This window comes from Bombyx mandarina, chromosome 12, assembly GCF_030267445.1.
Source record: "Bombyx mandarina strain Sakado chromosome 12, ASM3026744v2".
NCBI classification, from domain to species: Eukaryota; Metazoa; Arthropoda; class Insecta; order Lepidoptera; family Bombycidae; genus Bombyx; species Bombyx mandarina.
In genome coordinates, this window is record NC_143219.1 from 6,738,633 (window position 1) to 6,750,723 (window position 12,091).

The following is a 12,091-nucleotide window of genomic DNA, read 5'->3' on the forward strand; positions in this document are numbered from 1 at the left end:
TAACAAAGATATAAAAAGCATCCTTTGTACGGAAGTGACTGTACTTTTATTATATGACATTGATATAATTATATGGTGAACAATAATAAAAAGTAAATTCTCATAAGCGTCAATTGATCATAATACAAATCCGTTAAGAAAATTTTATTCTGCATGTTTAACTTGGGATGGAGGGATTGTGGAAGCCCGGAGGACTTTCCCACTTCTCCAAGACGAGTGAGCGATCACGGACACCGTCAGCTCGGTGCAATTTTCTAACTTCCCGAGCGCCTCCGTGATGACCTCACAGCACTAGCAGTAGCGAGTAGTAGAGAGGGACTACTGAATCATTATCGTGACTAGCTAAGAAAATCGACGCTTACGGCAGATCTTTCCGTGGTAGCTCATTAGTGTTATACCATTATTAACTATTCTGCTTATAGACGACAATTAATCTAAAACCAGAGGACCCACCTACAAATAAGTACCTTATAGGAACTGCAGTGGGTTGTAACAGCATGTAGAGGTAGAAAGGGCGAGTGACGAACACTAAGAATAGCAGTAATAAATCTTGATGCTATCCACTTTCGATTTAAGTTTTCATGGAGTGAGCTGTGTTGTGGTGTTTGTCTTTTTTTTTCTAATCTGAAATCGCGATACTACGTTTCTCCTAAAGACCAACAGATGCCACTATCTTTTGCTTCCGTTATTTGTAGACTCTACATATTTTGTTGTTTGCTTAAATATTTATGAGATACGATGATGAATGTTTCGCAAAACTAAAATAATTAATGGCAATCATTTAGCTATTTAAATTGTCCACCATTATGAAAATAAAGATATGAAAAGAAAGGCTGCGTACAACTTTACTGGTATCGATTTTCTCATGTCCAGTCAGTGACAGAGACCTATTCATAGTTTATATTTAAAATTTAAAACAGTTACGTAACCTGCAGACAATTATGTTTTTGTAATTTAATATCAAAGCTTCTTCGTCGTAATGATGTAATGTTATTTTTCGTTTCGTACATCTTGATTATACATGCATTAGGTTTATCCGGTGATGATATTGTATGAAATGAGATTGTTTTGTTCACTTTAATTGCTTTAGAATACATATGAAAAATGTGGTTTTATTGTTCTACCCAGACAGAAACGAACAATAAAAATACAAACTGTTCACCCTACGGGTATCAATATATAATTAACGATGTACGAAGCGCTTAAATAATTAATATTTTCCTAGATTATTGGCATAACTCAACTGCATCTTTTTATACTATGAATACGGGACGTGATACCTACGCAGAATCTACAACGTTCCAATCTACGATCGCGTATTTATATAATGTGGTTGTAGATTTGTAGGTACAATACAATTTTATTTACTTCATCCTAACAATTTGATATCACTGGTACTGTACAGCACATTTGGAAAATGTTGGGTGTTTAAAAGCGACTCTAAATAGTTAAAGACAATAACAAGAATACTTGGAAATAAATGTGGAAGGCAGAGCATTTTAGTTGACCAGAATATTTTGGAAAGGAATGGCACTTAAGCTATTTTGACATTATGGGAACTTAATTCTCAAATGTCAAAGTTCGTTCTGTTTGTGAGAGATGGCGAAACCGTTTTGGATTTTAATTAAAATGCAGCGATAGTAATTGTGCAAGTGAATGAGACGTACATTTTTTTGGATCTGGGTAATCAACTCCGTGTAAGTAAAATTTCATTTTGTCCCTAATGTGAATATCTTAAAACTGTTTTGTCATATTCATATCATAAACACATTCACATATTTTTATTGCTGTGATATTGTAGTATATTTAAAAATGTGTTTTAATATTTCTAATAAACAAACATGAATATGGAGAGTTGTGGAGACCATATCGTGGTATACCATCAACCTAGGCTAAAAACTAAATAGGAACTATCAAAAAAAATGTCATACTATGAAATAAAAGAGAATGCAACGATCGTTTATTATACTCTTCTTCGCAGTTCTCAGAAATTCAAATCTTGTAGATTATATTTATGACTGAAGTAGTATAGTAATTTATTCTTAACAATAGAATATTTAAGTAACAAATTGTTAAACATCATTGATGTGACAAAGTCACACTAAATAATGTAATTAGTTTAATGAAACAAGAGAACATAAATTAATTGAATTGAAAATAAAATAATTCATTGTTGCAGAGTATGAAGTAGTGTTTTATTGAAGATTTCTTTGAAAATGCTTATTAAAGAATACAGAATACCGCTACCACTCACGGTTGAAGAATACAGAATAGCACAACTTTATATGATTGCAAAGAAAAGTAGGGAAGAGAGCTCTGGTGAAGGAAGTGGTGTAGAAATTTTAGTCAACGAACCATATGAAGATGGGCCAGGTGGCAAAGGTCAGTACACTCAAAAAATATACCATGTTGGTAGCCATTTACCGGGTTGGTTTAAGAGTCTCCTCCCAAAATCTGCATTAACAGTATCTGAGGAAGCTTGGAATGCTTATCCTTACACAAAAACTAGGTACACATGTCCATTTGTTGAAAAATTTTCACTGGAAATTGAAACTTACTATTATGCTGACAATGGCCACCAAGAAAATGTATTTGACCTTTCTGGGAGTGACTTAAAGAACAGAATAGTTGATGTTATTGATGTTGTTAAAGATCAACTGTATGGTACTGATTACATAAAGGAAGAGGATCCGAAATTATTTATTTCACAGAAGTGTAATCGAGGTCCTTTGTCTGATAACTGGTTAGAAGAGTATTGGACAGAGGTACAAGGACAGCCTCAGCCATTAGCTAATGGAAAATCTCTCATGTGTGCCTATAAATTATGTAGAGTAGAATTCAGGTATTGGGGCATGCAAACAAAATTGGAAAAATTTATTCATGATGTTGCATTAAGGAAAACTATGTTGCGAGCTCATAGACAAGCATGGGCTTGGCAAGATGAATGGCATGGTCTAACAATGGATGATATTAGAGAAATTGAAAGACAGACCCAATTGGCTCTACAGAAAAAAATGGGTGGTGATTCACAGGGTGAGGAACAAGATGTATCAGATGAAAATTCTAAATCCCTTGCAGCTACAATGAGTAGCTTAGAAAAAAATGAAGAATTGACAACCCCTTTGACAAACAAGAAAAATCATAATGAAAAACGCCTTCAAAAACATTTAAGTCCAGAGATTACTCCTCCTTCAGATCGTAAATCAACATCAAAGTCGAATCTCAGATCTTCATCCTCTGGCTCAATAAAAAGTTTGCAGGCCCAAGCTGCAAACTGGCGAATGGAAACACTTGTCAGAGAATCAGAAACAGAAACGGGGTCAGAAGATGAATTTTATGATTGTGAATCTTCTTTTAACAAATGGTCTTCTATGTGCTCTCTTGATGAAGCTGATATTGATATTTCACCCATTCAAGGTGATCTAGGAACTCAAGATAGCATTTTTAATCCTTCTTTCTTAAAACGTGTTACTTCTGAGAGAGGATCTCGGAGAGTAGTAACTTTACAAAGCCACCACAGTGTTGATGGATGTCCTGACACACCAGAACATGGCTCATGCGCTACTACCGTATTGATACTAGTATTTCATGCAGGAAGTGTACTAGACGCAAATGTTGACATGACAGCTAAAAAATCTGATGTTACTACCTTTAAAGGAGCTTTTGAATCAGTAATGCGACAACATTATCCAACTTTAGTTGGACATGTTATTATAAATTAGTATCTTGTCCTTCCATATGCACTGAATCACTTGGAATATTATCAACATTAAGCCCTTATAGTTTTGATTGTTCTCCATCTACTGTTGAAACACCATCACTAACTAATGATCTTATACCTATTGGTGCTATACCTCTAATAGCCACAACTTGTCCCGAATATCATGAGTCTGTTACAAAAACCATTAACTCAGCTAATGCTGTATTTAACGAGTTTATTAAATCTGAGGATGGAAAAGGTTTCAATGGTCAAGTTTGTATTGTGGGCGATAGTATGGGGTCTGTGCTGGCTTACGACGCACTTGTTAGAAGTTTCCAGTATAACTCACGACACGATAGCGAAAATAGTATATTAGATACTGAAATTACGATTCCAAATGATCCCTTAGATCAACAATATCTAAACAAATCTCATTTACAAGCGCCTACGCCGCGAAGGCGATCGTCTTCTACCAGCGAAAATCAAATAAAATTCGAATTCGAAGTCAGTGATTTTTTTACTTTTGGTAGTCCATTATCATTGATTTTAGCTTCTAGGAAAGTATCAGATGACAGAAGTCGAGATATTACAAAACCACCGGTTCAGCAGGTTTACAATTTATTTCACCCAACTGATCCAGTTGCTTCAAGATTAGAACCATTACTATCAGCAAGATTCACAAATTTGCCCCCCATAAATGTTGCTAGATATACGAAGTATCCATTAGGAAATGGTCAGCCTTATCATTTGATGGAATTAATACAAAGTCATCCTCAATTGTTTGGTGACCATTTACAAATGCCACCTACACCAATTTTACGTAGACTCTCTGAAGCGTCTGTGCAAAGCACAGTTAGTGGTTTAGTTGATAATATTCCTTTGTTAACTATGAATGCTTTACAGCAGAAATGGTGGGGGTCTAAACGCTTAGATTACGCCTTATATTGTCCTGAAGGCTTAACCAACTTCCCCACGAATGCTCTTCCTCATCTATTTCATGCAAGTTACTGGGAGAGTTACGACGTTATAGCTTTCATATTACGACAGATCGGTCATTTTGATTTAGCTTTGTATGGACATTCAGATGATAAGGACTGCTCTATGTTTAAACCAGGACAAGAAAGAGAAAAATGGATGAGAAAGAGAACATCAGTTAAATTAAAAAATGTCGCCGCAAATCATAGAGCCAATGATGTAATAGTGAAAGAAGGTTCTTCGCAAGTTTTCGTTGCTCGTTTTATGTATGGACCTTTGGACATGATAACTCTAACAGGAGAAAAGGTTGATATATATATGATGAAAGACCCACCAGCAGGTGAATGGACACTTTTATCAACTGTCGTGACAGATAAAACGGGAAGAATCTCTTATACATTACCGGAGCGTCAAAGTGTTGGTTGTGGTATTTATCCTGTCAAAGCGGTTGTTAGAGGTGATCACACTAGTTGTAATTTTCACTTAGCTGTTGTTCCACCTCAAACCGAATGCGTTGTTTTTAGTATTGACGGTTCTTTTACCGCTAGCGTTTCTGTAACTGGACGCGACCCAAAAGTAAGAGCCGGCGCAGTTGATGTTGTTCGTTTTTGGCAAGATTTGGGCTATCTCATTCTGTATATTACTGGTAGACCTGATATGCAACAAAGGAAAGTAATATCCTGGTTAGCAGAACACAACTTCCCCCATGGCTTAGTCTTTTTCTCGGACGGATTTTCAACAGACCCCTTGGGACATAAGGCCGCACATTTGAACGGACTTATTAACGATCATGGCATAATTCTACACGCTGCGTACGGTTCGGGAAAAGACATAACGGTCTATAACAATTGTGGTTTGTCTCCTAGACAAATTTATGCCATTGGTCGCATTGGCAAGAAATACAGCAACATGGCTACTACTTTAAGTGATGGATACGCTTCACATTTGGCAGATTTGAAACAGCCTGGGGCAATTCGCCCTGCTAGAGGTAATGCCCGTCTTCTCGTCCCTCGTCGATTGTTAGCTCCGGTTACAAATGCACCTGCTTCCCGTGGTCGCCGTTAGAAACTTTAACAATAAAGATCGAAAAGTCGAAGGGAATCTTTAACACTTATTCTTGGTGAGGTAGAATGTGATAGGTAATAATATTTATTGCTTAAGATACTTATTTTGATAAACGGGTGTGGTGAATTCGTAATTCAAGGTTTTAACAGATATTATTTATGAATATTAAAGAGTATTATGACCTGACCTTAATCCGCTTTAAGGATTGCCGTGAAAGTGATTTGATCTAATTACTTACACCTGTTGTATTATCCAATTAATCGATTATATCAATTCATCACCACGTAACTTACTTAATTTAGAAATTATACTATGTTATATTAAACAGTTTTTAATAATGATAACATATAATAATAATTCCACAATTGTTATATGTTTATTTAAAATAAAAGGTAACTAAACACAAAAATAATAGTTATGGAGGGAACATAATCTCAAAATCTACTCTACTAAAATTTTTACAAAAATATCTATATCTAACAATATTCTAGTCAAAATGAGCGTCAGGCGCTTATTAATTATAAACGTTGTTTATCTTAATAATATTGATAAGCTAAGTATGTAGTTTGCATTTAGATGCTCTTAATTTCATAAGAAACACTATTCACATTATTTTTCAATTAGCAGTTCATTAGGATGAATTGAAAAATGTTTATTCTGAAGTGCATTTTACATACAACATGGTCACGCTATTTTGTCATTTGCGACATGATACTATTGTTGTTAATATATACGGTAAAGTGGCCCATTTTTAAGGTCAAATCAAAATCATGCTATAATCATTATAATATATTCAAAAACGATGACCTGAATGATATTTATTTATTAACTTAGCTTTTTATTTATTTATGGTAGCAGCACTAGTTAAAATAAACTTATTAAAATGTATGAGGAGTACAAAAAACTTAAATTACATACCGTATTATGTATTTATAAAGCAATTTCTACTTTATTATCACCACATTAACTTTTAAATAACTATTTTAATATGACTTCGCAAATAATGTAGGTACAATTATTTAATCTTAATTAAGATTTTGTGACAATGAATAGTGCACCGTTTAATATGTATGCATGTCGTTATTTAAAGCACTTTCCGAATTACCATTTGGGTTGTTCATTCGTGTTTTGGACTGACTCAAAATTTTACGTAGGACATATAAATTATGCTTTCTGAAAATATTATTCTAAGCAACGTATGTATGTATTATAAGAACATACATTTTTGTAAAAATTACCGCGGATCAGTCGATACTACGTTACTTATATTATTATGTCTTAAAAAATGATTATATTAAATATAATTCTGTTTATTTATATAAAAATTCAACACAACATCATAGTCGATTGTAATAATTTAAACAAAGATAAATGTAGCACCACTTTGGATCATCTTTAAAAACAGGGATGACGTAAAATTTTTAGTGGTAGATTTAAAATTTACACATATAGTCTTACTAGATCCGATTTTTTATTGCAGTATATACAGTGGACCTAAATATTATATCTGTATGGAAATTGTAAAAATCATGCTCTTTAAAAAAAAATATAAAAAAAGTCTATCTAAAAAAAGACCCATTAAGAAAAGAAATAACTCAACCAACCTAGGTTTGGGATCACAATTAAATCAGCCGTTGGTAGATGTGTCATAGAAAATCCATAATACCATAGAACGGTGAACTGATTGTTCCCTAGTTTATTTCACTCACAATATACAAAAGATAATATTTTTATGTTAAAGTGTTTATAATATTACGGTGACATGCAGTGGTTATCTAATGAAAGATCTAATGAAACGCCGTACTATTTTTCACAACTACGATACCGATAGTTTTAATTACCATTACCGATTTTCATTATTATAAAACAATAATTATGACTGTATAGCGGAAGTTTATTTATTTCAAATTTCTAACATTGATACTTGGACGTTATAGACAATTTAAATTTTAGAGTTATATTTTCGTTTTACTTAGTAAATTGTACTAAATTCTTTTCAATGAAACACTGTTTGAAGTTTTAATATAAGAAAACAGCAGAAAATTTTCATTTGGCTAGTCCAAGTTTCTCCTGAATAATTTTATAACTTAGAAATGAGTAAGTACATGCTAGCATTGTGGCATTGTTCAAATCTTCCAAATGCTTGTACGTCGCTGAACGATTTCTTATTATGACTCTAAATTGCGTAAGGAATTTAACATAGGTAGAAAATATAATGGATGGAGAAAAATCGTGCGTGCGAAGGTGATACAAAAGGGTGGTCACGACCCTCAGCAATGAGGAATACGATGCAAGGAGAGAAAATATAAATACAAAAAAAGAACACTCCGCATTCTAAATACCATAGTATAGAACTTGAAACATTATTTGTCTTTAATTACGTGACCTCCACTAAATGTATAGTCATACCATAATCGTATATTTTACGTCACAAAATATGTAAATATATAAATATAGCGTTCAACATTCCCATAGAGAAAAATGACTGCTTTGTTTGATTTAAGACACGCGGATTTGGTTGGTTTTTTACCGTCTTAAATGGGCGGCTCATGATTTATCTGTTCCCGCCGCGTGTTTACTGACTCGCTGAATGAGAACGTGCAGACATGATGATGTATCTTAATTTCCTACCCTTAAAACAGACACGGGACTTTTTCACAGCGTATATAGTTCCGTAATAAAATACAAATTGATGAAATTAACGAATTTGCCATTTAAATTTAGAATATTTTAAAACACTTTTAATTAAACCTTTTCATTTTAAAATAGAATATAATTTATTATCGTATTGTATAAGAAATCATAAAAAAAAAAAATTATAATATGTGCTGGTAGAAAATTCTATCAAGGTTTTAGAGAAACAATTATATAACGCCTAGTAATCGTTTCATTGAAGATGTAGTCTTATTAAATAATATTATAACTTGTTAGAAAAGCGCCTTCATAGCGCGCCTGTTTTGTGCGGCTTCAGGCTAGGTCGGCTGTTTAAATTTAGCTCGCCGTGTGTCTGCGTAAATCTGAAGCCCTGAGCTTCTGCCGGTTTTACGTGTTCTGATATATCCATTGTGTTTATAAACAGAAGAGCTATTAATTCGTTGTGTAAACAATGTATTGACGTGCTTTAAAGCGAAAATATGTTGTAACGGCTTCATTTTGATCGCCTAGTAGCGAGTGAACTAGAGTAATTCAGAGGTTTGAGTTGAATCCCTGGGCACTCTTGAGTTTCGTTGCGCTAATGTTGACACTGTATGTGTATGTTTTAGCGCACGTCGATATGTAACAGAGAAGCGAATCCTAGCTTGAGGCTCTTGAATGATAGTGAAAAGTTTATATACTACCACGTTAGTCACAATTTATATGCAAGTTGTGAGTGGGAAATCGTTGAATAGTTTGATAGGTCGCGTTTTTGTCTATAAGATTGTCGATACCATAAACAGCGATTATCATAAGCTATCAGGCAAATCGTTGGCTCATCTGTTTTCCATGACTTAAAATTAAAAAGGGACTCGTTTGAATTCAGTCACTAATATTTCACGGAATGTTGTACTATTATTACATACAAAAGTGTTATTTTCATAGTAGGCAGGACACAGTATTATTTAGTTAGAAGACATTAGTAGAGAGCATATACACTTTAATCAAATTATCAAGAATTTCACTCCAATGTTTTAGCGTGGCAGTATAATATGTGATAACAAATATTTTTATAAAATATGTAATAATTTTAATTGAAACTTGAAATTCGTAGATATTTCAGATTTACCTTTTCTTACTGCTTTCCTCTGAGGGTATAGTCGAAGTGGTAATGGTATTAATGTAATGAAATTATTAATGTGTGTACTTACTATATTCATCCACTATATTTTTCAATATACCTATAATTTAATTATTTAATTCTTCTTCCTAGTCGGATACTTTGGCAGAGTAGTCGTGGCTATTAAAATGTTCAAAATTTATCTAGATTCTACGTCTATTGTACAATCGTTTTTATACGATTATTGGGATTAATCATTGCGCAACCAAAATAAATAGAGTACCCAAATCAATTTAAAAAATAAGCCCTATAGATGCGTTAGAATATAGAATTCGACTGTATGTATGATACATTTTAACTTTATCTTCTCACTTAAATGAAAATAAATATTTAAAACGCGCTCATAACGTCAATTTTCATATTATTGTTTTATAATTTAACGTTAATTGTTGCGTAGTGCCACACAACCAAATATACATTGATGTATACAAATTGATTTTATTCTTGAAAAAAACGTTAAATTATAATATGTAATTTGTGGCTTGTTTAATGCATAGTTAACGTCTGGATCCACAGAAATTGACGTATTTAATAAATCTATTTTTAACGTTGCACGTGCCACGGCTTTTTTTTGTTAGTAACAAGAAATTTGATGTGCGATAATCTACAAAAGTACCAAAAAAAAAACGAAGATATTAAACACATTTACGTTATGTAGGGGATATCTCTATGTTCATTTTTAACACCGATATAAATTGCTTTCATGGAATGTGAGAGACTAAAATCGATCAATATACTAAGCTCGAGTGACCTGATTAACTGTTGAAGCGACGATGCTCTGAACTCGTTATGATGCTGCAAATAACAGCTACACAATAATATAATATGCTTTGCAGTTTTAAATCTCAATTTTTATGACCGTGTTCGTAAATTGTTGCCGTAACGGAATTAGTCATTTGGCAAATACCTCGCTATCACTGCTATTGTTTTGGTTACGTGATAATTGATCCTGTTCGTTACGTAATGTACATAAATAAAATTGAATATAATTTAATTTATTCACTCCATATAAATGTTCTCTATTTTGATCAGTATTTAAATAAATGTTTATAGATGTAATCCTTGTATATGTATATTTAAATAACTTTAGAACATTTTTTGTCGCGGTAGAGATATTCCATTAATTTTATAGTATATAAATGTTTCATGTTATTATAAATTAAGATTGTTAAAATAATGTTCTAAGTACTGTCCTAGCTTTGAAATTCTTTTATATCGTATTACTGTGTATCTTTCTTTGTCGAAAATTAAATTATTGTTGTTGGCAAATAGTCTTGAGTATGATTTTATTTTTAAATATTTTTTACTGAAGTTAAGGTACAGTGTGGTCTCTCTTGAATATATCTTTTTTCCCAACCTAGTCGTTAGTAGAATAAGGGGCCATTCCAACTACGCGCGAACAAGATAAATTAATAATAATTAGCATACCCTCTGAGAGGTTTTTTACTGGTGGTAGGACCTCTTGTGAGTCCGCGCGAAAGGGAGTGGGATCCCTCTTCGGCTTCTCAGCGAAGAAGGCGGAGTGGGCGGCACGGGCGCGAAGCTCCCGTTCATCTCCCGTAGGGGCTGTCAGGTGCCAGGTGCGGGGGTGCCCGGTACTTGGCTGTTGGTCCGGTGGTGAGGCGGCGCAAGGTGGCTCCTGTGCACCGCTCACGGTGTGTCTCCGAGACGACGTCCTGCGGGATTTTCCCGAGGATGGAGTGCCGTCCTATTAACTGGATGGGTACCGGCGACGGCGAGCCTTCGGCGCGCACTGTGCGGTACCGTGGGTTTCGTGGAGTCGGAGTGGTGGGGCTCGATGGGGTTTAGTCGGTAGTCGTTCTGCGGGGCAAGTGCTTCGCGCGCCTTTTTCAAGGCGTAGTCTCCTGTGAGAAATTGGGGGAGGTGAAGGACCTCGGCCCTTCTCTTCTCCCCTTCTTCCTCTCAGGAGGCGCCGGAGTCCGACATAACCCGGTCCGTTACCCCTCTCGACCGGGTATCCGTAAATGGATTCCCCAGCGTTAAAAAAAAAAAAAAAGGTGCCACCACACCGCCTATTTCTGCCGTGAAGCAGTAATGCGTTTCGGTCTGAAGGGTGGGGCAACCGTTGTAACTATATTGAGACCTTAGAACTTATCTCAAGGTGGGTAGCATATTTACGTCGTAGATGTCTATGGGCTGCAGTAACCACTTAACACCAGGTGGGCTGTGAGCTCGTCCACTTATCCTAACAATAAAAAAAAAAGATTTTTAATATCTTGCCCCACCCTACAAACCGAAACTCATTACTGCGTTACGGCAGAAATAGGCAGGGTGGTGGTCTCAAGGTGGGTGGCGGCATCTACTTTCTACATGTCAATGTGCTTCGGTAACCACTTAACCTCAGGAAGCAGAAATACGTTTCGGTTTGAAGAGTGGGACAGCCGTTGAGCTGTAAAAAATTAAACTCAGAACTCTTGTCTTAAGGAGTTGTTGTTGATGTCTATGGGCTCTGGTAACTACTTAACAGCAGGTGGACCGTGAACTAGTCTAGCCATATAAGCAATGAGAAAAAAGAC

General features: G+C 34.8%; 1 protein-coding gene across 1 annotated transcript; it reads left to right on the plus strand.

Annotated features, from left to right (window-relative positions):
- The first annotated feature begins 1,291 nt into the window (after positions 1 to 1,291).
- Positions 1,292 to 10,825, plus strand: rdgB (retinal degeneration B). The gene is given in 3 exon segments (XM_028178177.2): positions 1,292 to 1,697; positions 2,180 to 3,708; positions 3,711 to 10,825. Coding segments are annotated over 2 exon segments (3,522 nt in total). The 5' UTR covers positions 1,292 to 1,697; positions 2,180 to 2,216; the 3' UTR covers positions 5,741 to 10,825.
- Positions 10,826 to 12,091: the final 1,266 nt, after the last annotated feature.